The sequence below is a fragment of the Apiospora kogelbergensis genome (genome assembly GCF_038363985.1).
Source record: "Apiospora kogelbergensis strain CBS 113332 chromosome Unknown utg000003l_segment0_segment0, whole genome shotgun sequence".
In the NCBI taxonomy this organism is placed as follows: Eukaryota; Fungi; Ascomycota; class Sordariomycetes; order Amphisphaeriales; family Apiosporaceae; genus Apiospora; species Apiospora kogelbergensis.
Genome location: NW_027117420.1, coordinates 255300 through 279727, shown reverse-complemented (window position 1 = coordinate 279727; position 24428 = coordinate 255300). Strand labels below are relative to the sequence as shown.

Here is a 24428-nt window from a genome sequence, read left to right as displayed (position 1 = left end):
AACCCAAGTTGCTTAGAGAAAGACGGCAGCCACTCGGGTCATTTCATTGCGTGGCACCGTCCTCAGAGCTCAGGGAGACTTCGGATGGTACTAGCCGTAGCGGCGGCCGGGCCATGTGATTTCTCATTGATACGGACGTGTGCGGTAGGGAGCCGGCCGGTGGGTTGGGACGGAGAGGCTACGTGAAGAAGTCGGTTTCATTGGGCGAGTGGTGAAGAGAAGAAGTGTAGCGAAGCAACCGCTGGTTGTGTTTAGTTGGCCCAAGCTGGTTCTGTGAGTTTGAAGGCGTGGGATTGCCGCACGCCGATTGGTTGTGAAGGAAAAAGAACGGTGGCTTTCTTTGTCTTTGAGCTCGTTAGCTGGGGTAATTCGGCCGAGTTGATCGGCGTGCGCGCACTTATTCTTTGAGAGTGAGACCCTCTTTCCATCTCGAATTGCCTGGATCATGGGCAGGTAGCTAGGCATCCTTCGAGGAGGTGAAGACCGCTCAATCGTTCAACGCACGCGTGGCGGTGAGTCTTGACCGCATGGGATTCTGCAAGAATGGTCTGGTCACGACACAGTCCGGCGGGTGGGATGGAACTATACGGCAGTGGCCTGACATAAATATGAATTAATCCTCGCAACAAGCAGCGAGATATGTCCAACTTCTCCTTAGAGAAATACGCATATGGCACATTTAGTATCTTGCAATCGGCGGAATTACAAGCCACGCGCCACAGGCGCGACCGCAATCGCAACTACAACCACGCCCAAGGTTTAGGGCCCCTGAGTACATCGTCAAGAGCAAGAAATAACCTTTCAGCCGCGGCCCTTTAAGCGAGAGTTGTCTTCTTCGCGAGTGATAAGAGGGGCTTTGGGAGGTCAATAACGAACGTCTGCCATCTTAACCTCACCGTTTTCCCCTCTCTCCCACCTTTAGACACACATTCTATACCCCCTTTCCCTTTTGCATTTCATAAGCCAATAAGTGAGGCAACAGCTTCTTTTCAAGACTCGATGCATTGGGATCTATTGCTCACAACCCAATTGTTCCACGTTTGTTGACCTCAAGCCGAAATTCTCCCACTCGGGTTTTCTTCAAGATGTCGTCGGCATTTGCCAATCATCAGAGATTGACCCATGTGAGCCAAATGGCCCAGCTCGAGGCCATTGTGGTGGTTCCAAACCCCCAAGCTACCACAACAGGCACTATCACTACCCGGGGAAGGTCAAGCAGGTCTCGACGCCACCGAGCTGCTACAACGATAGCAGCAGCAGGGCCACAGCGCCCATCAAAAAACCCAAAACAGAATGAGGATGCCATACCCGAAGGCGGCGACGATTCCTTCTGGTGCCAGCCGACGTCGCCGGTGAAGGAGCTGCAGGAGCCGAAATACTACCGGGTGGCGACCGACATCCGAATTTCACTCAAGGGGCCGAACCCGACGCTCGAGACCGACTCGGAGGAGTTCAAGAAGCAGGCTAAGGAGATCAAGAAAGACATGCAGCGGCTGTCACGGTACTCACGGCGGCAGTACAGCAACCCTGCGACGCTGGCCGAGTACTCGCGGCTCCAGCTGGCGTCGACGATGACCACAACCAACCCCACCTCTACAATCGCAGTGTCACAACAGCAGCTGTCGCAACCATTGTCGCCATCGTCGCCACCGCCCAACCTCCAGCCGCAAAGCCTCGAGGAACTGCAGCACGAGCACGAGTTCCGGCGGCGGTTCTCGATCCAGGAGGCGCACGATTTCCTGTCCGATTTTCTACAGGTTCACTTCGCCGAGCACCGTGACCTGGTGACGGTGCGGACATCCAAGACACTCGAAGAGGTCAAGATGATCGGCAACGAGGAGGACGTGGCGAGCGGAGTGCGCCAGTGCCGCCGGCTCTTCAACGCACCCGTGATCAGCGATCGTGTCGGCTCGCTCCTATATGAGGAGCTGCGCCAGGGTGCGGACCTCGACCACAGCCACGAGTGGTGGCGGTGTGTTCACGATGATGACGACCAAGACTACGACTACGGCAACGATGAATATGACGAGATGAAGCAGAAGGGAGCAACGAAGATGATGAAGAGAATGACGAAGATGACGGCCGATGAGCTGCGGCGGCGGCGTGACGAAGACTTCGAGCGGAGCAAGGCCAAATTCATCGAGATGCGGCAGCTGGCGACACCTTTTCACAACAGCGATATCACCACCAATACCAACCCTTACGGGCTCTGCAGGTGTGCGCCGATGGGAGGTCAAGCACCGTCGATGCTTGAGTGCATCGTGTGTTCGCCGCTACCCCCAACGGCCGGTCGTCGGTCCCCAACAACATGGGGACAGTTCGATCACGGATAGAAGAAGAGGGAGAAGAAGGGGGAGGAGTCCGCGTCGCGGGATCCGTTGGAGGGCCGGAAATCGGTGGACGGTCTGCTGAGTGAGGTCAAGAGGCGGACGTGGCGCGGCGCCGAGTACATTGTGGCGTCGCTGGCGGCTGGTTACCAGTGAATTGTTGGATGGTGATTGATTAGTAAGTGGGTGGGACAAGACAAAGGAGCTCGCGGGGCGTTTTATGTGAATGGGAGATACCACAGTAGAGTGCTGCGACTTTCGGATTAATTGTGCGCGGTGGTTCTTTGGACTTGTCGTCTGGAGGATTTCATCTCCGGTTGGGATACTCCGTACCAGAGAAGTCATTCCCACTTTCAGGGGCCAAGGCCCCTCTGGCTTTAGCGAGCTTGACGAGTCAGTGCCAGCAAATAGCAGTAAACAGCACCTAAGCTAGAACACAACCACCGCACGCTTTTCACAAGTAACGCGTTGCATTGAATGAGATACAGATGCTAATAAGTGCAAAGCCAGCTGCATGAAGAGCTCATTTGAGGCGGCCCTCCAGCTGGCCAAGCAACGCCGCACGGAAGTCGTCGCTCCGCTTTCCCGGCCTAGTACGGGGGACAAAGCCCCCTCCAAAACGACCAGGGCCCCCGATTCGCGGGAAAATGGTAGCTGACCCAGCGAGCCCACGCTCGTCCGTTCATTCCGCCCTCTTGCCCCTCCGCTAAGCATCGCTACCATCCTTTGGCGCCATGGGAACGGCAGTGGCACCACTAAAGCGCCTGCTCCCAGTCCGGGATGGGGAGATGGGACGAACGGGAAAACCCAGGACTTCGGGGCTGCTGTGCTCGACACGGACAGTCAGCAATGCAAATGCGGAAATGGTTCGATGTGCTCGCGCTCCGCGAACGCGGACCGGCAGTACAACGCAGGAGAGAAAAACATATATAAGGACCAGATATACCCCCCTCCTCAACTATCGCCTTGGGTTGCCTGACGCGCATTGGTCCCCTGTACAGCATCAATCACCAAACGTGCTGGTGTCAAATCACATCCGACACAATGAAGCAGTTATTCGCCTCTAACCCGTTGCTGCTCCTTGCCGTTGCCGCTGCCGGTACTGTCCAGGCAGCGGCGTCGCAATGGCAGAACGTGCGCCTGGGCGGCGGCGGCGGCTTCGTGCCGGGCATCGTCTTCCATCCCAAAACGGCGGGCGTGGCCTACGCGCGGACTGACATTGGCGGCCTTTACCGACTCAACGCCGCCGACGACTCCTGGACGGCCGTGACCGACACCATCACCGACCACGCCGGCTGGCACAACTGGGGCATCGACGCCGTGGCCCTCGACCCGGCCGATGACCAGAAAGTCTACGCCGCCTTTGGGCTCTACACCAACAGCTGGGACCCAACAAACGGCCAAATCGGTCGCTCCGCCGACCGCGGCGCCACTTGAAGTTCGCTGACTTGCCCTTCAAGGTCGGCGGCAACATGCCCGGCCGCGGCACCGGCGAGCGCCTCGCCGTCGACCCGGCCAACCCAGACATCTTGTACTTTGGAGCCCGCTCGGGCAAGGGCCTTTGGAAGTCGACCGATGGCGGCGCCAGCTTCGCCAAGGTCGACTCTTTCAAGGCTGTGGGCACCTACGCACCGCAACCCGGCGACTCGACTGGCCTCAACAGCGACATCCAGGGCCTCACCTTTGTCACCTTCGACTCCACGTCCGCCGCGCTCAACGGGGCCACCTCGCGCATCTTCGTGGGCACGGCCGACAACAGTACGGCCAGCCTGTACGTGAGCGAAGACGCGGGCGCCACCTGGTCCGCTCTCAAGGGCCAGCCGGGCAAGTTCTTCCCGCACAAGGGCAAGCTGAGCCCCCAAGAGAAGGCACTGTACATCTCGTACGCCGACGGCACGGGTCCCTACGACGGCACCAACGGCGCCGTCTACCGCTACGACATCGCCGCCGGCACCTTTAAGGACATCACGCCCGTCCCGGCGGGGGATTCTCTTAACTTCGGCTTCGGCGGCCTCGCCCTCGATGCCCAGAAGCCTGGCACAATCGTCGTGGCTAGCCTCAACTCGTGGTGGCCTGATGCGCAGATCTTCCGCTCTACCAACTCGGGAGCTACGTGGACCAAGCTTTGGGAGTGGGCGGCCTATCCGGAGATGACCCTGCGGTACAAGCAAAACGTAAGAACTTTCCTACGTACATTACCACATGACTCTCCTCTCTAAACTCTCATGGATCGATCATATTCCTATTTGTTGTTGTTGCTCAACTAACACTCTTTTTCTAGGTCTCCAAAGCTCCTTGGATCGGCCCGGGTTTCCTCGACAACGACACTAAGGATCTTGGTTGGATGATCGAGGCTCTTGAGATCGACCCCCACGACAGCGACCACTGGCTGTACGGCACAGGTCTGACCCTGTACGGCGGTCACGACCTGACCAAATGGGATACCGCCTCGGAGAAGATCACCATCGAGTCGCTCGCCGACGGCATCGAAGAGACTTCGGTCCAGGACGTAGCGTCTGCCCCCCGGCGGTAGCGAGCTGCTCGCCGCCACGGGCGACGTCGGCGGTTTCACGTTTGCTGACGCGAAGTCGCTCGGCTCGGCCCCTCAGAAGAACTGGATGGACCCGAAGTGGGCCACCAACGTCGGCGTCGACTACGCGGGCAAGGCAGTGAAGAACGTGGTCCGCATTGGAAACTCGGCCGGCACGAAGCAGATCGCCGTCTCGAGCGACGGCGGCGCCACCTGGGCCGAGCACCCGGGCGCCGACACCAACGCCAACGGCGGCACCGTCGCGCTGTCGGCCGACGGGAAGGTGACCGTGTGGTCCGCGGCCTCGGGCAGCGTGCTGCGCTCGCAGGACCAGGGCGCCTTTGCGCGCGTCGCGAGCCTCGCCTCGGGCGCCGTCGTGGCCTCGGACAAGCAGGACGGGTCATTCTTCTACGGCGGGTCTGGCGCGAGCTTCTTCGTGAGCAAAGACGCGGGCAGCTCCTTTGCTGCGGGCGGGAAGCTGGGCAGCGCAAAGGCGGTAAGAGACATCGCAGCCCACCCTACCAAGGCGGGCGACGTCTGGGTCTCGACGGACGTGGGCGTGTTCCACTCGACCGACTTCGGCGCCACGTTCACGGCGACATCCAACAGCGTCACCAACACGTTCCAGGTCGCCCTCGGCGTGGGCAGCGGCAGCAGCTGGAACGTATACGCCTTCGGCCACGGCGCGGCGGGAGCCCGGCTGTACGGCAGCGGCGACGGCGGCAAGACGTGGACCGACATCCAGGGCGACGTCCAGGGATTCGGGTCCATCGACAGCAGCAAAGTGGCCGGCAGTGGCAATGTGGCGGGGTTGGTTTACGTTGGCACCAACGGGCGCGGCGTGTTCCGGGCTACGGTTTCGCTTGGCGGTGGTGGAAGCCCAAGCCCTGATCCGTCGCCAACGACGACTTCAACTCCCCCGCCCCCGGCCACTACTTCGGCACCCGTGACCACCACGCTGGTGACTTCAACTACCTCCAAGCCCGCCGCCACGACAACTACCGCTGCTTCGGGCCCCAAGCAGACCCAATTTGGACAGTGCGGGGGACAGGGGTCCACGCCGGTCGAGTGTGAGCCGCCGTACACTTGCCAGAAGCAGAATGATTGGTACTACCAGTGTCTGTAATTATAGGGCCCTACAAAGAAGAAGAGAAATGGCCAATTGTACATAGTTAGCCTATCAATGTATATAAATTCGTGAGCCAAGCCGCTCAGTATATAATTGGTTAGATTTAACGTTTTCCCTAGCTTTGTTTTGGTCTTGTCTTAGGGCGCCTGGCCTTGGCTGAGAGCTTATTTCTACTTCTGTTATAATTGTATTGATACAGTGATTACTATCAACTCTGCATGATATCTAGAGTTCTATTTTTATGCTTCAATCAAGCCTTGCCAGTCGCGATATGAGCAGGGGTCATTATTGAAATTCATATCCCTCTATGATATTATGACACTGTGGAACCAGCAATTGATACTTCGGACACTGGAAGGCAGTAGGCTGGTTCATAAAGGGGTTATCAATCCATGGTCCCCGCAGACCGAACCCCAAAGAAGGAATTAAAGTGATTGAAGAAAAGGGAAGAAAATATTAATTACCCATGTTCAGATATACCGGTTTAATCGTTTTATTCCAGGAAGTATTGGCTTGGCAGCGTAAGCATGCTTCATTTCGTTTCGTCTTGAAGTCAAGCTAAATACTACAAACTAAAATAATGCCCAGCATCAATTTTCCAAATTGTATATATGCAAGTGAGTCTCATGTATATGCGATTAAAGATGCTACTATAGATTGCACAAAGAAAAGCGTCTTGACGGGGCCTGGCGAGGGTCAGGTCCGCCTTGGAGCCACACCCTCGCCAACGTTATGGAAAGCCAACACGCCGACCGAGCTGCCTAGGTTCGTTACCGGATTGCTCGATATGGCCCAGCCCATGTCCACGCTACCGCCCTTGCCGGTATTCGCGTTCGGGTGGAGGCCGGGCTGGGCGCCGAGGCACCCTTCGCAGAGTAACGTGTACGTCAGGAACGTGCTATTGACCGACGTGCTCTTAGTGATAGGCTTCGTCGAAAGGTTACCGGCGACCTCGGGCGGGTTATCCTTCTCGTTAAGGACCTAGCGAAAGAACAAAACGATGCTAGTTTCGTCGGACCATGCTGCATACTGGAACACGTGGCTATCAATCTAGCCGAAGTATTGCACGAAGGGAGCTTGCTGGCGTGATCTGACACTGACCCATGATGGTAACAGAATGGAATGCAGCGACATTGTATACACCATTTCTTATTCCCACTTCCGAATCATATAACAGACTTGCTCAGCAGAATTCGAACCCCGCAAGCGAGGTCCATGTCCTTGGTACCGTTTTTGTCTTATGATAATCTCCATCCAACCAACCCCAACATAGTTGAAGTACCGTCAATGGCAACATCTCAAGACGTGTGAATAAGATGAGCTTAGCAGGTGAATTGGCACGAACGCAATGAAGAATCGTGCCGAGTTGCCGCCCAAAACCGCTTGACTTGGCTCCCAAATTGGCCACGATGCTATTTTGGCGGACGAAGAAACAATCTAAGATGTTTATTTATGTTTCTGCAGTCTTAGCCACAGCGACGGCAATGGCTGTCGCATGTCCAGTTTCCCTATCGGGAAGGGCTGGGATGTGGGATGGGAATGGGGATGGGAATGGGGATGTTCAATGTTCATGTTCGATGGGGTGATGTCGCAGTCTGGGGTTTGAGGACAGGGATCCAGGTTGTTGTCTGATTGCAGCCTGTCAGTGGCCACGAGTATAAGGATGTACTGTACATGGCGCGGAGCCGCATGCAGCCTGGTGTTCGTTCGGGTTAGGCGTCAAGCGTCAAGCGTCAAGCGTCAAGCGACAAGCAAGCATCATTCTCCATTTGATCTGGCGGTATGGCAGATATCGGCTGGACTGTGGGGTTGCAGCCCGGCCGACAGGGAATCCCAGTCGACATCATGTAGCCAAGATTCGAATCGCGCATATCTGGAAGCCTCTATGTACACGTTCCAGAGCGCTGGTAACCAACAGCTGGACTGGAACGGTAGCCGATATCACCAATCATCGCATTTTCATTGGTGAATTGGAGATGCAGGCGCTTGGAGGCGTCGGGACTGGCCCCTGTCCCGAGCCGGCAGACTGCAATTTCCAGTTGGCTAGGGGAGGATGGGGCACTGGTTGGGCCTCTGAAGGCAAGAGCTGGCGAGGGAAAAACGTAGCTCCGGCGCAAAACCGACCAGCCGCCCCCAAACAAACATGGTATGACGCACGGGCTACCGTCGCCTGGACACTCTCGTCCAACTCGCCTCGCAAGGCAACGAAACACTCCCAACCAAGCCGTCGACCCAACTTCGATTCAGCCTCGCGACCACACAAACCCGGGCAGACCACACGCTCTTTACTTACTTATGCCCTTTTCATCCTAGATTGCGGCCAAGGGATGCCTGTCCCCGTCCGAAGCAATTCTTTTCTTGAACCACTTCACTCCGCGACCAAGGAATAGCCAACCGCCGTTATGGGTGTCTGCGCATCCTGCCTTGGTAGCCGCAGGCAGGAGACGACTCTCGATGAGGTTCGATCCGTCGCATCCCAACAGCAACCATTTGTGCTGCTCTGCTAATGTTGCTGCACTATCGCCAGGATGACGTTTCCCGCCTGCTGATCGACGACCCGAACAACTTCCAATATGGTAGCTTTAGCGACCAGAATATGAATGCCCAGACAGACCCTCTCGAGTCGCAACGCGAAAACGAGGCCGTTCAGAAAGTCGTCGCGAAAACATCAAAGTACGTTGCAATACTGGGAGCGTCGCGCGAGGTGCATTCTTTTGACGGGTTTGGATTTGCCGCTGACAAGCCGTCTCCAGTAATCTGGTAGATATTTTCGAGATTGCTCCCCAGGAGACACAGCAAGCACCGCATGCAATGCTCTCTGGCCAAGATCTGCAATTATCCCGCTACCAGACCATCCTGGCCAAGCTGTCCACCGACGACGAGTTTGCATCTGTCGGCGCAATGCAGGGTCAGCTGGACTGGACCAGCGATGACGATCTGCCCGAACTGCAAGGCCAAGCCCCAAGTATCAAAGATGGCGTCGGAAAGCCTCTGGTGGGGACCTTCTCTGATGCTGCCGCAGCTGCATGAATTGAAAGATATCACATTCACGTGGGCTGTCGTCATGCACAAAATCCCCGCCACCATAACGCAAAAAGATTGCCCCAAAGCGGCTTAAGTAGGTACCATCGGTAAAGCACACGCTACGCTACGATTCAGGAATTATCCAACGGGTCGGTCAGTCTTCTAGTTGCAGCCAATTGTGGCTGTCTGTTGCGGCCCGGACTGCTGGTCGATGGGGTTGCGGATGGGGCCGCTCCTCTGTGCGACACACGGGTTCGAATTGGATGGATCTTTACTGCACTTTCACCGCTGACTGGCCATTACACAGCCAATCATTCTGTTCTTCTGGGTCTCTCTAGCCGTGAGATCCATTAACTTGTAGCCACGTGCCCGCTCACTCCCCTCCTGAGGATGGTGGAGTTATATAAAGAGGCACGCAGTTCTAGCACACATTCTCCTCTGTCAATATCATCTTGTTCTGGGAAAAAAAGAATCGCAGTGGTCTCTTTCCCAAATCCGACTGTTTGGGTTGATGTCTGCAGGATACCATGCATGTGGCCGAGGGTTCAGTGGCTTACTGCTGCGATACTTCATACGCACAGTACTGACTTAACTGGAAAGGCGGTGCGGAACCCTGCACAAGCGACGGGAATCGACCACTCAGGTGGAACCTCGGGTATCCCCGACCCATCGTCGTCCACTCTCGTCCACCTTTGTCCACTTGGCCGCAGCTCCTCATGCCATTGAATCTTGCGAGTCGCTCCAAGTCCAAACTAGGCCAGGGCTTCTTTGGTCGACTGCCTGATCAGTCTGGCGACCCCTCCGCTTCATGTCCACGAATGGGCGGTTTCCTTGACTTTGTGTGCATCTGCTGAAGAATTTGCAACCCTAGCAAGTGTCCGATCTCCCCTCCCCCATACACTGGCCGCCACGGGCTACGTCTACCGCGGATGATGCGCCTGGGAGAACTGTGCAGAAAGGTCTTCTGGCCACTTCCCCGCTCCTTCTGCTACAATTCTACGCCTGGGGAAGATGGAAAATACCATATTGCCGTTGGAGGTGTCGAATGCCGCTCGAAATGACGAACAGTGACGCTGTTCTGTGGCCCCCTTGGCGCACGACGAAACATCCTTCTCACCCTAGCGACGCCAACTCGGCAAGCAGCCCATACAGACGCGGCTTTTTGGGATTGATATTACACAAAATGAGGGTCAATCTACTCGTTAGAAAAGACCGTTGTCCCAGCTCAAACGAAACCCCCAAATCCAAACACATGACGCCGAAGTGCCAGCCCTGTAAGTTCCTACACAACCCAACTCTTCCACTCCTGATTTCCTTGCCTTGTTGAAGACTGACTAACATCCCGAGCCCGACCAGAACACTCAGATCTCCTCGTGGACTTTCTGGTAGTGTTTTTCATTCAGTTCCAGAACCGATTTTTCTACATCATCCAGATCCTTCTCGGCTTTCTCGATCGTCGCCTTTCGATTTCCCTCCTGCCGCCATCGAGTTATGTCGCTTGACAGCTTGTTCCATTTGCGCTGCTTCTTCTCGATATCTTTGCAGACCTTGCATATATCTCCTTCGAATGTGGTTTCGAACACCAGTTTCATGCCGCAGGTCTCGCCCTGCTCGACACTCGACGTCAGTATTCTTCCTCCGAGTCCACGACACATACCTAGCGACGGCACTGATGATGAATTAACGAACCGTACGGTATTCCTTTGAGCACTGCTGCTTAAAATGCCCCCACTTCCACCATCCACAGCTCCATCTCGTTTGTTGGAAGTAACACATTGTGTAGCTTGAGGTGTATAGTGTTGGCTATAACGGTCTTTTCAGGTCAGCCTTATTAAAGTGGAGACACCATGGCGCATATACTGACTGCGAACTCAACCTTCTACAGGTTTGATCGATAGGGTTCTTCCTCCTCTCATACAGGCAATAGAGGGCCTTTGGTTGGTTTCATGTGCCGATGCTCGAGATGCTGAAGAGGCCATATATGCTCAACAAACAGGACCAGGGAGCACCTTCATACTTATAATGCGACTTCTTCTCATACACCCCACGCCGCTGTTGGTTCTCTCCAGAAGCATCTGTTTGTGAGGCTTGTTTGATAACAAGCGTTTGGCTAAAGCGTAGCCCAACAAAGGGAGATCATTGATGGTGGAGCAAGCCGAATTGGTCGGGTCTGATTGGATTGCTCAACCATTGCCCAATTTGTTTCCCGGCCTAGAAGAGAAGCCCCCTAATGAGGTGCCACGTCTGTTCAGGACCGGGAAAATGCCCCACCCTGCCATGCCATCACCGTCCAAGTCAAGCTGCGGGTATTAGGTTAGGTATACTCTTGTACAATGAACTTGACCGGTGCCCGCTTCTATGTACATTGCTAATCCCCCATTTCTTCCCAGGGCTTGGTAGTATACTTCTTTGCCGCCACGGTCCACATCGGATCAGGACATGGCGTGCGCTTGCTTGCACCTGCTTCTGGTATGCATGGTTGATCCCGTCCGAACCAGTGGCCCCTCTCTTCCTAGACCGCGTTACACGGATATGCCATGCAGGCTATCAAGTTTAGACGCGGTCCAGACCTTACCTAGCCTGGCCGGGAGTGTGCTGTCGTCAGCAAGCATGTTTGGAAAGTAGCAAGCATATTTGGCAAATGGCAGACATGTCTGGCCAATAGTAGACATGTTTGGCAAGTCACGGGATACCAACCTTTCAACGTCACCTCCAGCTCCTGGTAGCCATGGATATATTTTTGTCTTATATCTGTTGCCGCATATCACAACGTCGAAAAGGTATATATCTCACTTGCGTCTTTGGAACTTTTCACGCTTGGGGTGGGCATTCCGCAGTACAGGGTTGAACGCCCGCAGTGTCACAGTACGGCATTGCCACCTCAGAAACTGGCAAGGAAACTCTTCCGAGGAGCCCGTGGCAGATCCGAGAGCTATGGTGAGCAAAACCTGTGTGCTATCCACCTTAGCAAGCCACCCTCGGATCAAACGATATTGTTCGTGATGCAGCCCAGGAAAGACCTTGCAGCCAACACTATCACAGTACATCTACAACGAGAGTATGTCCGATATCCGCAATACTCGTCGACTCCATCGCCTCCATCGCTCGCAAGACAATATCGAAAACGTACCGTATGTCCGTACGATGCCAGGTGACAACACACACACACATGACATACACCTTACGCTCTGGGGACTTCTGCATTAGCGACTTGGTTTTCCTCATGCGCGGTGACGGAGGCAATAAACCCCTGACTTGGACAACAGTCAGCCTTGTATTCCTCGGCCACCACCAAAGGTCCAGATAAGGCTCATGCTCCTTCCAACGGGGCTAAAGACCGTCGGGGATGGGGTACCTTTACATTTCACGTGGGTAGCACAGCTTGTGCCTGCCCGGAGGTTCTCTTCGATCTACAATTCAGTCCCTAGTTGAAAGGGGACGAACAGGGACCGGGAACTTCATGAATCCGGTTAGGCAATGACCAACGTGGCCAGCAGGCCTATTCCGCAGACCAGCCCACTCCACATTGCCATTCGCGGCGTATCTTGGGCCGCATCAGACGTGGGATGGTGGCGCCCGGTATTTCTTCATTATTACATATGTTTCATCCCTAATAATACTGGTACCTGGCCCACACGGATTGACTCACAGGATACATTGCGTCACAGCATACACCTACCTATCCGGGATTGGACGACCGATCAACCCCCTCAAACACAGCCTCGCCTCTCGGTGACGCATCTATTCGCTCTGCTCGCCAACTAGCGCCAGCTATAGCTGTAAGCAAAACAAACTATCTGTTGTCATCTGGCCTTCACCGCTTGTCAGCCACGGTGTAACCATGTTTTGTATACATGCAATAAATTCAGATATGGGTGTGCTCTCAGCAAATCTCTATCCGGCCTTGGATGGATGGGCTTCCATTAGGCTCAGATCCAAATACCTCTCGCCTCCTCGTCCTCGCACAAAGAACGTTTCCGTCAACATCCTATTGACTACGCGGAAGAAGCCACGATTTTGCCGTGTAAGCATGCCGGGGCGCCGTGGAACGTGATGCCATGACACGATTTCAGTGCATATGCCGTGAAGCCATCCATGCGGCAACGGGCCCGCGAACCGGGATCTCCCCATGGAACGCCATTTTATCAACATAGTATGCCCTTCTTGCAAGAAGGTCTAGATGCAACTGCTGGGTATGGAAAAAGCACAGCGAGAGAGGCTTATGCTCGGTGACAAAACTGTACACCACATATTTACTGCTCATTTACGGCATCACTGTTCGACAAATGGTGCCCAATATAGCCCATCATGTAATAGTGGAAGGATTTTGTTCAAACAAACGCTCGATCAAGTATGCAATTCGCGTCTACAGACAGTCTTTTGGGAAGGAAAAAGGACAAAGGAGAAAGAAAAAGGGACTTTCTCCTCCCTCCCTCGGTCTTTTCCTGGGCTTGGCCGACCTGGGGCCTGTCAACACACTCAAGGCCGCTCAAACGGGCCATGTAATGTTGTTTTGGCCAGCCAGCCTAATCTGGCAGATATCGGCCGGTCTTGGCCGCGCAAGTTCGAGAACCCCGTATATATCGGCCTCATTGCAAGTTAATCAAGTACATGTTTCATGAGATTGACCATGCTGTTAGGGTCGTATATCCACCGGGCCTAAGGACCACCACACAAGATGCACCGCATACGCCTAGCCAATGACTCCAGCTAATATCAAGTAGCAAGCGGGATGTTTTCTGCACGGGATATGGAGGGGTATTTTGCGTAATCTTGTTGCAGATGCTCCGTCATTCACCCGCATCTAAGCCCCGTTGGATGATGGGGAAGACATGGCCCAATGGCCCAATGGAATTCCGCTCGCGAGCACCCGACAGCACCAATGCTCGCTTCAGCGGCCCCTCTTATTTCATGCTTTCAATCAAGGTGCTTATTGCGTTCTGGGAAGGGAACGCTGCTTGGACTGGGAGAGGGGACGAAGGATGGTGTGTGGAAGCACTACATCTTTAGGAGAAGCCCGGGCTCCACACACCCCTTCTGCGAACATGTTCGACTGCAGAAACGGCGAACGTGCTGAGGCTGCTGTGTCGGACGTGTTTGGTTTCAAGCCTCCTCCCTCCCACATAAAACCTATTGGCCACATGTATCAAGTACACAATTCGGGCTGCTGCGGGATGCGCCAGGGTTCCCGCCCCGTCGACCACTCGACCACCTCGACCGCAACAGCGACCCCTTCATGTGGAGCTTCCACCCACACACCCACACACATTCTCTTTATGACACACACACACACACACACACACACAACCAGAGGGATTCATCGATGCCCCCAGGAAAACACATGGTAAAACACCCACCCATCAGAATATTAGCCGATGAAGAGGCGGATCGAGGGTTCAGACCAGTTGGAAGCAATGGATAACTTCCCGTGACGAGGAAAACCGTTGAGCGCTCAAGACACAAAAGCCAAGCCCGTGCTCTGAATTCGATGCCGTGTCACCACACAACTATATTTATATTCGACGCCATTCGCGGAACAGCCCCATGAGCCTTGGATGGACAACGCGCACTCAACCTAGCGACGAGCGCTGATTCCTTCGCCTACAGCGCCTTCACTCCTCTCCTGCCCCTCAACCTCGTATACACAAGCCCGCGGCAAAGTTTAATCTTCGATGGGGGGCATCCTCCAGCAAAGGGAGAAAGAAGGGTAGGCTTCTCTGGCTGGCTGGGTTCCTCGGCTCTTGTGCCTTGATTGCCCCATCGTCCCCGTTGCCTCGATCTTCCTGATTGGCAGGGGATGAGTTGTCCATGGAGAACGACGAAGTCTTCTTTTGTCTTTTTTCGGAGAGAGCAGGGCAACTGATTGGAACGGCCATACTGACGGCTGTTTTACTCCTCTTATTGCTACGACAAGCCTGCCTTGCCTGCCGAGGGTACTCCTCTTTTTCCCTCCTTTGGCCCTCCTCTTCTCTCTCCCTCCAAGCCATCCTTGCTATCTGGAAGAGCAGGGTTTACCAGTGCAGAAGGAAGAAAACCTGTATAGAAGCTGCTTTCTCTGTTGTCCTGTTTAGCCTCGCACCCTCCACGCCTACAACCCCTGTAGTGGTGGGATCCGGCAATGCACCCCAAAGAAAGGTTCTGTGAAGAAGGGGAAACACCTACACAGAACCTTTCCGACTTGGGGAAGCCATGGAGCCGCACTCCGGTGCTTGCTCAATTGAGGCCCAATCGAGAGGACGTTCATTCCCAACCCCGTCTCATTGGGCGCCGGTTTCTCCTCACGGGAAGGCATTGCTGCTGCTGCAGGGTTTTCACAGCAGAAACGGGGTGGCGGGAGGAGAAGGCGGCCGGCCTCGAAATATGCAGCCTTTTATGCGACCCCTTCTTAGGCCCGTGAGCCTACCTCTCACCTGAGGGCGCTAACATGACTAGGGAGCCACTGAAGAAGGAAAACACGACAGAAACGGAATGTGGAAGGGAAAACTGCAATGGGCGTAAGAATGGAAACTTCTTCGTTTCCTTCCTTGCCACGAGGTTACTATTTCTCCGTTTTCCCTGCCGTCGACGCCGTTACATACATGGCCCGCCCAGCACGGCATAAGAACCAAACCAAAAGTTTACGACACTTGGAACATATCAGCATGTAAGGTACAGCGGGACAATTATCCGGTGGATGAAGAAAAGTGACGAGTATGTCGGTAGCCAAGAGCGTATTTAGGTAATTGTGCCTCGAGGCTGACCGGGTCAAATCTCGAGACATTTTAACCATAGACAGCCCACCCATGTGAGACATGCATGTAGTCGGATCAGGGGGTAGTTGATTACATAAGGGCTTTGGAAGGGACGATCCATTGGAATGGCATCAGTGGTCAGACACATGACATGACATGGACCCTTCTCAAGCTCCCGTGCGCCGTTAGCCTGACCGGTACACTCGGTCTATCAGGGACTTGGGTGCTCTAATGCATGCCTAACGCTTGGTGGCAAAGCACTGCGGCTCGTCAGATGCCGCCAGTGGACGGAACATGGCTGCAAGCGACCCCCGTGTACTGCGTCGTGCCGGATCTCCGATATCAAAGTGAACAGGCAAAACGCGGAACAGCAGCGTCCAAGGCGAGGCGCGGAAAAGGACTTTTATGTATGTATGTGTGGTGGGACCCCTTCTGGGACCTCTTCTGGGGCCTCTTCTCGTACGGAAGGACTGGGGTGGAATTGGGTCGTGATGTAGCATTTCGCTTTCCCACCGATCGGGCGCGCCCACATGTGGAAGGACACCCGCCATCTGACAAATTGACAGGCGGGGACATCCCGCTTTTCCCTTCCCGCACCCTACAGTACGTTATACCCTGTCGCCTGTCTCCTGTCCGGACCGCACCACCTTCAGTCTCGTGACGATGCAGTGTCTGAGTGTGCCACTGTGTAATCGCCAAGCAAGCGTCTCGTCCCGTCTCGCGTCCAGAAGGGCATGTAGAGGGGCAACCGGGTTGGGGCGCGCGGCTGGCTAAACTGCCCTCTCTAATCGCGCGCTCCACCGGCAAAATCAACTGGGCTGGAGTGCGCGGCTGGCGTGCACACTGTGATATAGCACCAGACTGCGCCAGAAATAGCGCACAGCTACCAAACACAACCCCACTAAGGCCCGAAACACAGTACCAAGCTTACTGTGTCAGCATATCGGCGAGTCGAACCATTGCAGCAACGACTTCTCTACAATGGCACAACATCGCTAGAACATGATGTAGACGGCCGAAGTATATAGCATAACGGAAATTCAATAAACAATACGATTATGCTTTTGGATCAACCCGCGGGAGTTGTCAAGACGGAAGACCCGGCGAGATGGTCCTGAATCATCCCGCATGATCCCTGCCGGCGGATGGTATCAACTGCTGAACCTGTGACGCATTAAGCGTCTGGTTTTGGTCTCGACTCGACAGGATGGATTAGATCGAGAACGCCCACCCACCTTCTTCTTTTCTTGCTTCGGCACAGCACCACAGGCATATGCATATCCTTTCCATCGCCCTCAACCGCCTCAAGCGTCCGGCCGCGCAACCCAGCCTGGCATCAATCAACTTGGCCCACGGCTCTTGATGGGTTCGTCTGGAATGACAGCGCGCCCGACTTAACCGCGCATCTTAAGCACAGGCATCCGTCATCTTGATGCGCTATCCTCTGCCTTCCTCAAGCCTTCACCCCGCCGCGCCTCGACCTTCTCTTTTCAGCTGTTTGCACATGGACACACCTAGCCACAGCTTTATGTCCGCATCCAGTCCTGCCTCCTCGCCTCACTGAAAGCCCGGCATAGACCTGCGGACTAACCTTTACCACGTCGAAACCCACACCTGGCACCTCCCACACCTTGATACTTCACCGACAGGTGTTTAGGTGTCAACGCAGCCACCTGTGCGTCCCGATGCGGAGTGTGCTGTATGAACGAACTATTGACCGGCTTGGCGGCCCTCGGTAGACCCGGCCATCGCATCTGAATCGCGGTTGCATTTCCCCTCTTTGTCCTTGCGTCTTTTTCTTTGCCGCCATCTGCATATGTCTTAGCAGGAGCCAGCTGGCGCTGCGCGGACCAGGGTATTTCAGGTGAACAGCCTCTCGCGGATACTGGAACCGCTCCGCCGGCGGAGAAAGGATTCCTTGGACGAGACGTGACACGACACGACACGCTGTCGTCGCTTCTGTCCAAGGTTTAGCGCAGGACATCGTTACCTCAGCGCGACGACTTACCCCCTCTTCGTTGTCGCGAACGCGAGCGCGCGCCTGTTCGCTCTATCTCTCTTACTGCCTAACAACACCTTGGGATCGCTATCAGCCGGTCACCCTCCCCTAGCCTAGGTGCGCGAGGCCGCAACGCGATCACTCCGAATATCCGATGAAGAGAGCTCTTCTGTCTTCATCACTGTGCAGCGCATACCATCTCATCACTGTCACGGTTACTGCCACGGCTGCTGTCACTGCACATCGCAGCATCGGTACGCAGCCAACTGACTGCATACCTTACCCAGAAGGGAATACGACCTCCATCTAGTATCCATCAACCGAGCAAGCAAGGCTCACTCACAACTCATAGGCGCCCAGGGCCAGGGCTTCCTGACTAGCTATTTCCGTATTCGCTTGGCGCCGGCTGTAATTCCCGCCACAGGTCCAGGTTGAGATCGCAGGCCATGACGAGTTCAAGACCCTCATCGCTTTCAGCAGCCTATTCTGCCGAAAGTGATAATGCTACCACACGGCCAGAAGAAGGTCATGGCGCTGGCCAAATTGCCTCTCTGAGTCCCGCGATGAGTAGCGATACATCAGGAGCAAATCTTCCAAGTTCCTGTACTTTGGGGGATCAATCTCCACCGTCTTTGCCAGGTCAGAATGTTGGCGATCTGGGTCACAGTAGGCCGCTTGCAGTGATCTCTAGAACAGGCCAAGTTTTCCCCTGGAGGGATATGCGGGCAGGAGCGGGCCAAGCCGCGGCCACTTTGACTATGGCTGGATCGACGCACGTCAATGCATGTTGTCTACTTATGCCTTCAGACGATGACGCCCAAATCAAATCAGGCGCTGCGGATAATGGCGACATCGAGATGCCGACTACCGCCCTACCCAGGGCATCAACATCATCATCCTCGGCTATAGCGTGGGTGGAGGGGAGTCTGGTGGACAGGCGGAAAAGCGGTAGCAGCATCCTCGAGCTCGATAGCTTACCTAACGAAGTACTCATGCATGTCCTGAGCTATCTAGATGTGTGCGATCTACTGGTTACGTCGAGGGTAAGTTGGTCCACGTCTCTTTCCAAGGTGGCTACGCTTGTGACGTGGTCGAGGCACCCATGATTTTCCCCTATCCAACTTTACCGAGGTGCGAGCAATTTCCTCTCCGATGTGCCCCTTTCGTTCCCCGGTTCCTTGAGCGCCGAGTTGTGCGACCTTGAGGAAGCCCAACATAGTTTCTCATCGCCGTGAGATTCTCAAGGCCTTGCGCTGTAACCACTCTCCGAGACACACTTGAGTTAAACCTGAGCTCGTGTTACCCCTATTCGATTTGCCTGCGCTGCGTCCCATTATCTCCTACGCCTAGCGTTTGCTTCTAGTGCAGTCTAGGGCACGGATTCTATGAGGCGAGTAACGCTTGAAAGCTAACTCGACGAAAACAGACGAACCGTCACTTGCGCGCCCTGTCTCTTCATCCGTTGCTCCATAACCTCCGACTGCGCCGGGCCCGCGCCTCTCTCCCGCCTCTGCTGTTCTCACCCTCGCGGCCGACAATGCGCGACTTGATCGCCAAGCACATCTTCCTGACGCACACGACGCAGATCTCGCGGCGGCTCGCACGGAATCTCGTGGCAATTCGGCTGTCGCGGCGCTTGCCGTTACGACCGTCGGCTGAGACGCTGGTGCAGCGCGGGGTGCTCCCAGGGGAATGTGTACCACAGTCTCGGCAGGGACAAGGACCAGAGGATGGGGTACGGAGGGTGGTAATGACGGTGGCGCCGGGGCTCGTGGCAAAGAAGCGGGCGGTTGAGCGCGAGCGGCTGAAGGATGGGCTCCGGCGTTGGGTCGGCGGCGTCTGGACTGGCGAAGTCCGGGAGCGCGCGGAGGGGGTGCGGAAGTGGGAGGAGAAGGCGGGAGTCGGGCGCGTATGGCGGCTTAAGAGGTTCTGGGAGCGGGTTGGGGGCAAGGCGGCGGAGGAGGAACGGGTGCGGGCTGCATAAGTTAGGCGGCTTGTTCATCATATGAGGGTGTTTGGGCTCCGGGACCGGACTGGGTTGGGTTATAGGGGGTGTTTACTGCGTTTTCGGATGGCGTTCTGGCATGGCTCTGGGTGGGGAGGACTTATCAGGGCTTCTGGGAATGGGCTCGGCTGTGCTGGTACACATTCTTAGCTACATACATATGTCACGATATCTGATGTTGTTCTAGTTGTCATTTGGTTGTTATTGTCCGCTAATTGGCTGAACCCCACAGAGCCACAGCCGCTATAAAGCCAGGCGTCAGCCCCGCTGGGGAGACCAGGCTAAGTGCTAAGCTGCTAAGCGTAGGCGTGGCCGACCTTCCCCAATTTCGAGATCAGCGTCACTGCTCAGCTTCCAAAACTGACATCAGCTCCATTTGACAATTGACGCCATACCCATTTTTAAATGAAATGAACCTCCATAGCAACCGAGTCGCGACCATCAACAATTAAAACCACACGACGATCCGGCCTCTCAACCACAAGGGAACCAAAGAAAGACAGACCATTGCTTCTCAACTTCCATCTGATGTGACCAAAAAAGCAATCCCATCCCCAAACCTCATTTCCCAAAATCTCCGACTACGCAATTTGCAGGTCCCACGTGGACAAACCGAGCATCAGCCAATCCCTGCTATTCGCAACACCATCCCAGTGCGAAATAAGGACAAGAAAAAAGGAGCAAGCAAGCAGCCTGCCCATCATGTCGGATGCCCGTTCGCTCCTGCGCGCCCATCGTGCCGCCAACCGCATCGAACATCCTCATGCCGCCTACAGCGATGCCGGAAAACTGCTGTGCAAGCTATGCCACGAGGCCGTCAAATCAGAGACCCTCTGGGACACCCACATGCGATCCGCGGCTCACCGACAAAAGCTGACCGCCCTTCAACAAGCACAACAACAATCCCAACAATCCTCCTCCAGCAGACCCGCCACAACAGCGCCCACAGAAAGCGAACCGACCACGATTGCTGCTGCTGGCACGACGACGACGACGACGATCAATCACAAGAGGAAACACGGCGTCGATGAGGACGACATGGATATGGAAGATGTTGAAGGATCGGCGGCGGGTACAGCAGGCGCCGGCGAGGATGGCGCCAGCAGGAAGAAGAGGAGCAAGACCGAGGCGGGAGGAGCAGGAAACAGCACACCGCCCTCGCTGACGAGGCAAACGTCCAACACGCCGGTGCACGGCGTCGAGATCGCGATACCATCGCGGCCCGCCACACCGGGAGTGAACGGCCGCTCGCCGCTGATCGGCTCCGGCTCCGACTCGAACTCGACACCTAACACATCGGCTCCTGCCTCCACAGCACCCACCGCCCATGCTGCCCTTGCTACCGGCGCTGCTACTTCATCCAAATCCGTAGACGAGGCCGAATGGGCCCTGTTCGAAGCCGAGATCGCCGTCGACGACGCGGAGCCTACCCCCTCGAACCGTCTGCCCCAATCTAGTGATACGGCAGCTATCATATCGGCGCCGGCCCTGACGGCGGACCAGCTGGCGGCCAAGTCACAGGAAGAGGAGAATGAGCGGCGCAAGCTGCGGTTCGATGCCGAGCTGGCCGATGAGCGCGAGGACGCGACGAGGGCGCTCGAGGACGAGTTCGACGAGATGGAGGAGCTCGAGGCGCGCGTCCGCAGGCTGAAGGAGAAGCGCGAGGAGCTGCGGAAGGGGAGCTTGGCGAACCTCAGGGGCACGGCCGCCGTTCAGTCTACTGTAGCCAAAGCGATGGCGGCTGGTGGCAAGGAGAATGGTGGAGTAGCGGGAGAGAGTGAGGATGATGAAGAGGAGGATGAGGAGGATGACTTTGATGATGGGTTCCGGTTTCGGGTTTGAGATCAGTCACCAAAGGTCTTGCTTGACTTGACGGGTATACTCGAGGCCGTGTCAACTCCATCGGGTTGTTGTTTTATTCTTGCATCCTAAGGGGTTATGCATTGTTCGACAATCGCTTTGGTTCTGTCTGGTGATGAGACGTGGATCAATTGCTGTTGGTCATCTGTACAAATAGGAGCGAGAAATAGATGAAAAGAGAGACACTGTATCCTCTTGTTGGCGAAAGCACTACTTTTCCTTTCACATCTCTGCAATATGTCACCGGCCAGTCATTTAGTAGTCAGTTGGCTAGTACATAATTAATATCTTGAATATCGCCTTGGCAGCCATCAAATCCGCCATGATTTGGCTGAGGTGCAGAGCTTTTGATTGGGATAGAAGTCGCCCCAGGCCATTTCAGTGGCCTCTCTTTACTACGGCTACTATATGGCATATTGTGATTCAAAGGAGGTTGAAGATAGGATCTTTGTAGATGCACGCTAGCACCTCTGACAGGGGGTACATTGCACTTAATCACATGACTGTTAGCTCATGCGGCTTCTTGTAGGCCATATGCCGTTAGAGGCTGAAAAGCGATGAGGATTTGTGCATTGGACAACTGCAACTGGTCTTCTCCCGCTGCAGGAACGCTCCAGGAACCCGAGACTGTGATGCTTTCCTTTGCCCCTATAATTTTTCGGTAGTATTTATGCGGCAAATGGATCTGCAATTGAAGTTGAAATAAGGTCGGTCAGCCCCAACCTTCCCCACGGCGGGCGCTAGCCTCTACATAGTCCGTGCATTGTTCTTTTTTACCGTCCAGTTCGTTTCCGCATCGCTGCTTGCCCTGCTTCACTCAGCCTTTCAGCCTCGTGCTTCATAGATGTCCAACAAACGGGCTCAATTGTGATCCTCCTCCCCACGAGAAGAAGCGATGCGTTGACATCAATTCAAAACATATCACACAATCGCTCCACCCCTGTCGCAATGGCAGATCAGAACGAGAACCAGGAGATGGAGGACCTGGACCAGATCACCTCGACCTGGCCGCGCCCGCCACCCTTCTACAAGGACTTCACCGCCGACAACCTCGCCCGCCTCGCGGACCTGAAGCGCGAGCATGCCGAAACGACGACGGATCCTCCTACCTCCTCCGACAAGAATGACGCTATCTCCCAAAGGCTGACAGGCCTGCCGCCCAATCTGCGCAGCCTCCAACCGCCGCTCCCGCCCGCTGAGGGCGCCTGGCGCGTCTTCGGCGACCCGTACCGTCTCGTGCAGCCGCTGCCGAAACTCGAGGAGGGTGGCGAAATCCGGCCAGTTGTCACCAACGGCGGACTCGCCTCGGCGGCGGAAGACGATAAGCACTTTGACCGCGCCACGGTACTTAAACGCATCGCCAAGAGTCTGCTATTGAACTTTTTGGAGCTCACGGGGATTTTGAGTCAGAACGCCATGGATGTAAGCAGTCTTCTGGACACCTTCTCTTTCTTTGGCCTTACCTATCTCTCCCGGAATGTATGTCTAATAATGAGGAACTATGAAAAACAGGCTTCCGAAAAAGTCAAGGATATCCGCGACCTTTTCTACAACTTCCACCATCTCATCAACGAGTACCGTCCTCACCAGGCCCGCGAGTCACTCATCGCCATGATGCAGGCGCAGCTCGACCGCACGCGCGCCGAGACGACAGCCATCCGCGACAGCAAGGAGAAGGTCGAGCGCCTTCTGGAGGGGCTGAGCAGCCTCAAGATCGATCACCAACAAGAACAAGAAGCCATGACTGTTGCCGACACAGCTACCTCTGCTACAGATGGACAAGGTATGGGGGAGCTCGAGGAGGAAATGTGGGGGATGATCGTCGAGCCTGTCGTTTAGAACACGCACGGGGACGACATTGGTGGTTATGGTGGCTTTGATTCATTGTTATTTGACTGGGGGTGCTGAGGAAGCCGTTCCCATGACAGGCGGCGAGAGGCAGTGATTAAGAAGGGACCACAAAGGTATACTCTTCAAGATATACTCCCCAAGACTTGTTTTTGGACGAAGGGGGAAGAAGGAATGATTGATAGCATTGCGAGGGCGTTAACTATGGACATACGGCTTTTTTTAATAGGGGCCCTGGGTAAGGGCTATGCACGCGCAAAGAGAATGACGAGGTTTGGCTTTCGTGAATCAATTGCACTATCGACCTGCTCACACAGTCTGTCTGGTATATCTATTCTTGACATCAATTCGTATGCGTCCGGACCGTGACTCCTAATCACTCGGTCAACCGAGTAAATATTCATGTCGGCTTCTCGTCGAGATCGTCACCCCCTCTCATCATGGGGGCTTCATTGCTTAGTTAGGTTTGCCGTGGTTTACATGACGGTGCAGGGGATGGGGATGCAGCAGCACTCGTAGCCGTCGCACTCGATGCACTTGGTCTTGCCCTCGCCGGTGGGCTTGTTGACGATGCTCTCGATGGTGGAAGAGGCGGCGCTGCCGGGGCCGTTGCGGTTGACGAGCTCGGAGTGGGAAGAGGCGCAGGCCATGATGAATGACGGGGTTGATTGTCTGGTGGTGTGGAGGTTGTCGGTTGGCTTTGCTGACCGCCAAGTTTCTAGTTAGTTTGGATGCACCTTCGACGACGGGAGGCGGGTATTGGAAGGATGGATCAGTGTGGATGTTGACGTACTAGTGAATGTAAAGTGTACAGTGGGCGGCTATTGACTGATGGAAGCCGAGAGGATAACTAATGGGAAAGAGTTATATGCTCTTGAAGAAATAAGATATGGCAGGTCAAGATCAAGTTGTTGGGTTGCGACGCAATTGCTGTTCAAGATTCAAGGCCATGCACAGCCCCCCGGAAACGGGCTG

At 55.1% G+C, this 24428-nt stretch overlaps 10 protein-coding genes across 10 annotated transcripts; 7 read left to right on the top strand and 3 right to left on the bottom strand.

The window, feature by feature from the left end:
• Nucleotides 1-1085: 1085 nt before the first annotated feature.
• Nucleotides 1086-2483, top strand: PG998_004761 (uncharacterized protein; the record flags this gene model as incomplete). Its single annotated transcript, XM_066871579.1, has 2 exons — nt 1086-2261; nt 2334-2483. 2 exons carry the CDS (start codon nt 1086-1088, stop codon nt 2481-2483), a joined length of 1326 nt encoding a protein of 441 aa, XP_066731676.1.
• Nucleotides 2484-3371: 888 nt separating this feature from the next.
• On the top strand, nt 3372-3764 carry PG998_004760 (glycoside hydrolase family 74 protein; the record flags this gene model as incomplete). The annotated part of the gene is made up of 1 exon (XM_066871578.1): nt 3372-3764. The coding sequence occupies one exon, from the start codon at nt 3372-3374 to the stop codon at nt 3762-3764; it is 393 nt and encodes a 130-aa protein (XP_066731675.1).
• Nucleotides 3765-3799: 35 nt separating this feature from the next.
• On the top strand, nt 3800-5983 carry PG998_004759 (glycoside hydrolase family 74 protein; the record flags this gene model as incomplete). Its single annotated transcript, XM_066871577.1, has 3 exons — nt 3800-4501; nt 4609-4796; nt 4861-5983. The coding sequence occupies 3 exons, from the start codon at nt 3800-3802 to the stop codon at nt 5981-5983; spliced, it is 2013 nt and encodes a 670-aa protein (XP_066731674.1).
• Nucleotides 5984-6682: 699 nt separating this feature from the next.
• PG998_004758 (cellobiose dehydrogenase) lies at nt 6683-7120 on the bottom strand (the record flags this gene model as incomplete). The annotated part of the gene is made up of 2 exons (XM_066871576.1): nt 6683-6967; nt 7088-7120. 2 exons carry the CDS (start codon nt 7118-7120, stop codon nt 6683-6685), a joined length of 318 nt encoding a protein of 105 aa, XP_066731673.1.
• Nucleotides 7121-8388: 1268 nt separating this feature from the next.
• PG998_004757 (uncharacterized protein) lies at nt 8389-9016 on the top strand (the record flags this gene model as incomplete). The annotated part of the gene is made up of 3 exons (XM_066871575.1): nt 8389-8445; nt 8514-8659; nt 8740-9016. The coding sequence occupies 3 exons, from the start codon at nt 8389-8391 to the stop codon at nt 9014-9016; spliced, it is 480 nt and encodes a 159-aa protein (XP_066731672.1).
• Nucleotides 9017-10371: 1355 nt separating this feature from the next.
• PG998_004756 (uncharacterized protein) lies at nt 10372-10786 on the bottom strand (the record flags this gene model as incomplete). The annotated part of the gene is made up of 2 exons (XM_066871574.1): nt 10372-10617; nt 10700-10786. 2 exons carry the CDS (start codon nt 10784-10786, stop codon nt 10372-10374), a joined length of 333 nt encoding a protein of 110 aa, XP_066731671.1.
• Nucleotides 10787-18537: 7751 nt separating this feature from the next.
• PG998_004755 (uncharacterized protein) lies at nt 18538-19724 on the top strand (the record flags this gene model as incomplete). Its single annotated transcript, XM_066871573.1, has 2 exons — nt 18538-18783; nt 19167-19724. The coding sequence occupies 2 exons, from the start codon at nt 18538-18540 to the stop codon at nt 19722-19724; spliced, it is 804 nt and encodes a 267-aa protein (XP_066731670.1).
• Nucleotides 19725-20447: 723 nt separating this feature from the next.
• PG998_004754 (uncharacterized protein) lies at nt 20448-21587 on the top strand (the record flags this gene model as incomplete). Its single annotated transcript, XM_066871572.1, has 1 exon — nt 20448-21587. One exon carries the CDS (start codon nt 20448-20450, stop codon nt 21585-21587), a length of 1140 nt encoding a protein of 379 aa, XP_066731669.1.
• Nucleotides 21588-22553: 966 nt separating this feature from the next.
• PG998_004753 (MED7-domain-containing protein) lies at nt 22554-23444 on the top strand (the record flags this gene model as incomplete). Its single annotated transcript, XM_066871571.1, has 2 exons — nt 22554-23027; nt 23118-23444. 2 exons carry the CDS (start codon nt 22554-22556, stop codon nt 23442-23444), a joined length of 801 nt encoding a protein of 266 aa, XP_066731668.1.
• Nucleotides 23445-23698: 254 nt separating this feature from the next.
• On the bottom strand, nt 23699-24103 carry PG998_004752 (uncharacterized protein; the record flags this gene model as incomplete). Its single annotated transcript, XM_066871570.1, has 2 exons — nt 23699-23789; nt 23934-24103. 2 exons carry the CDS (start codon nt 24101-24103, stop codon nt 23699-23701), a joined length of 261 nt encoding a protein of 86 aa, XP_066731667.1.
• Between the last annotated feature and the right edge of the window lie 325 nt (nt 24104-24428).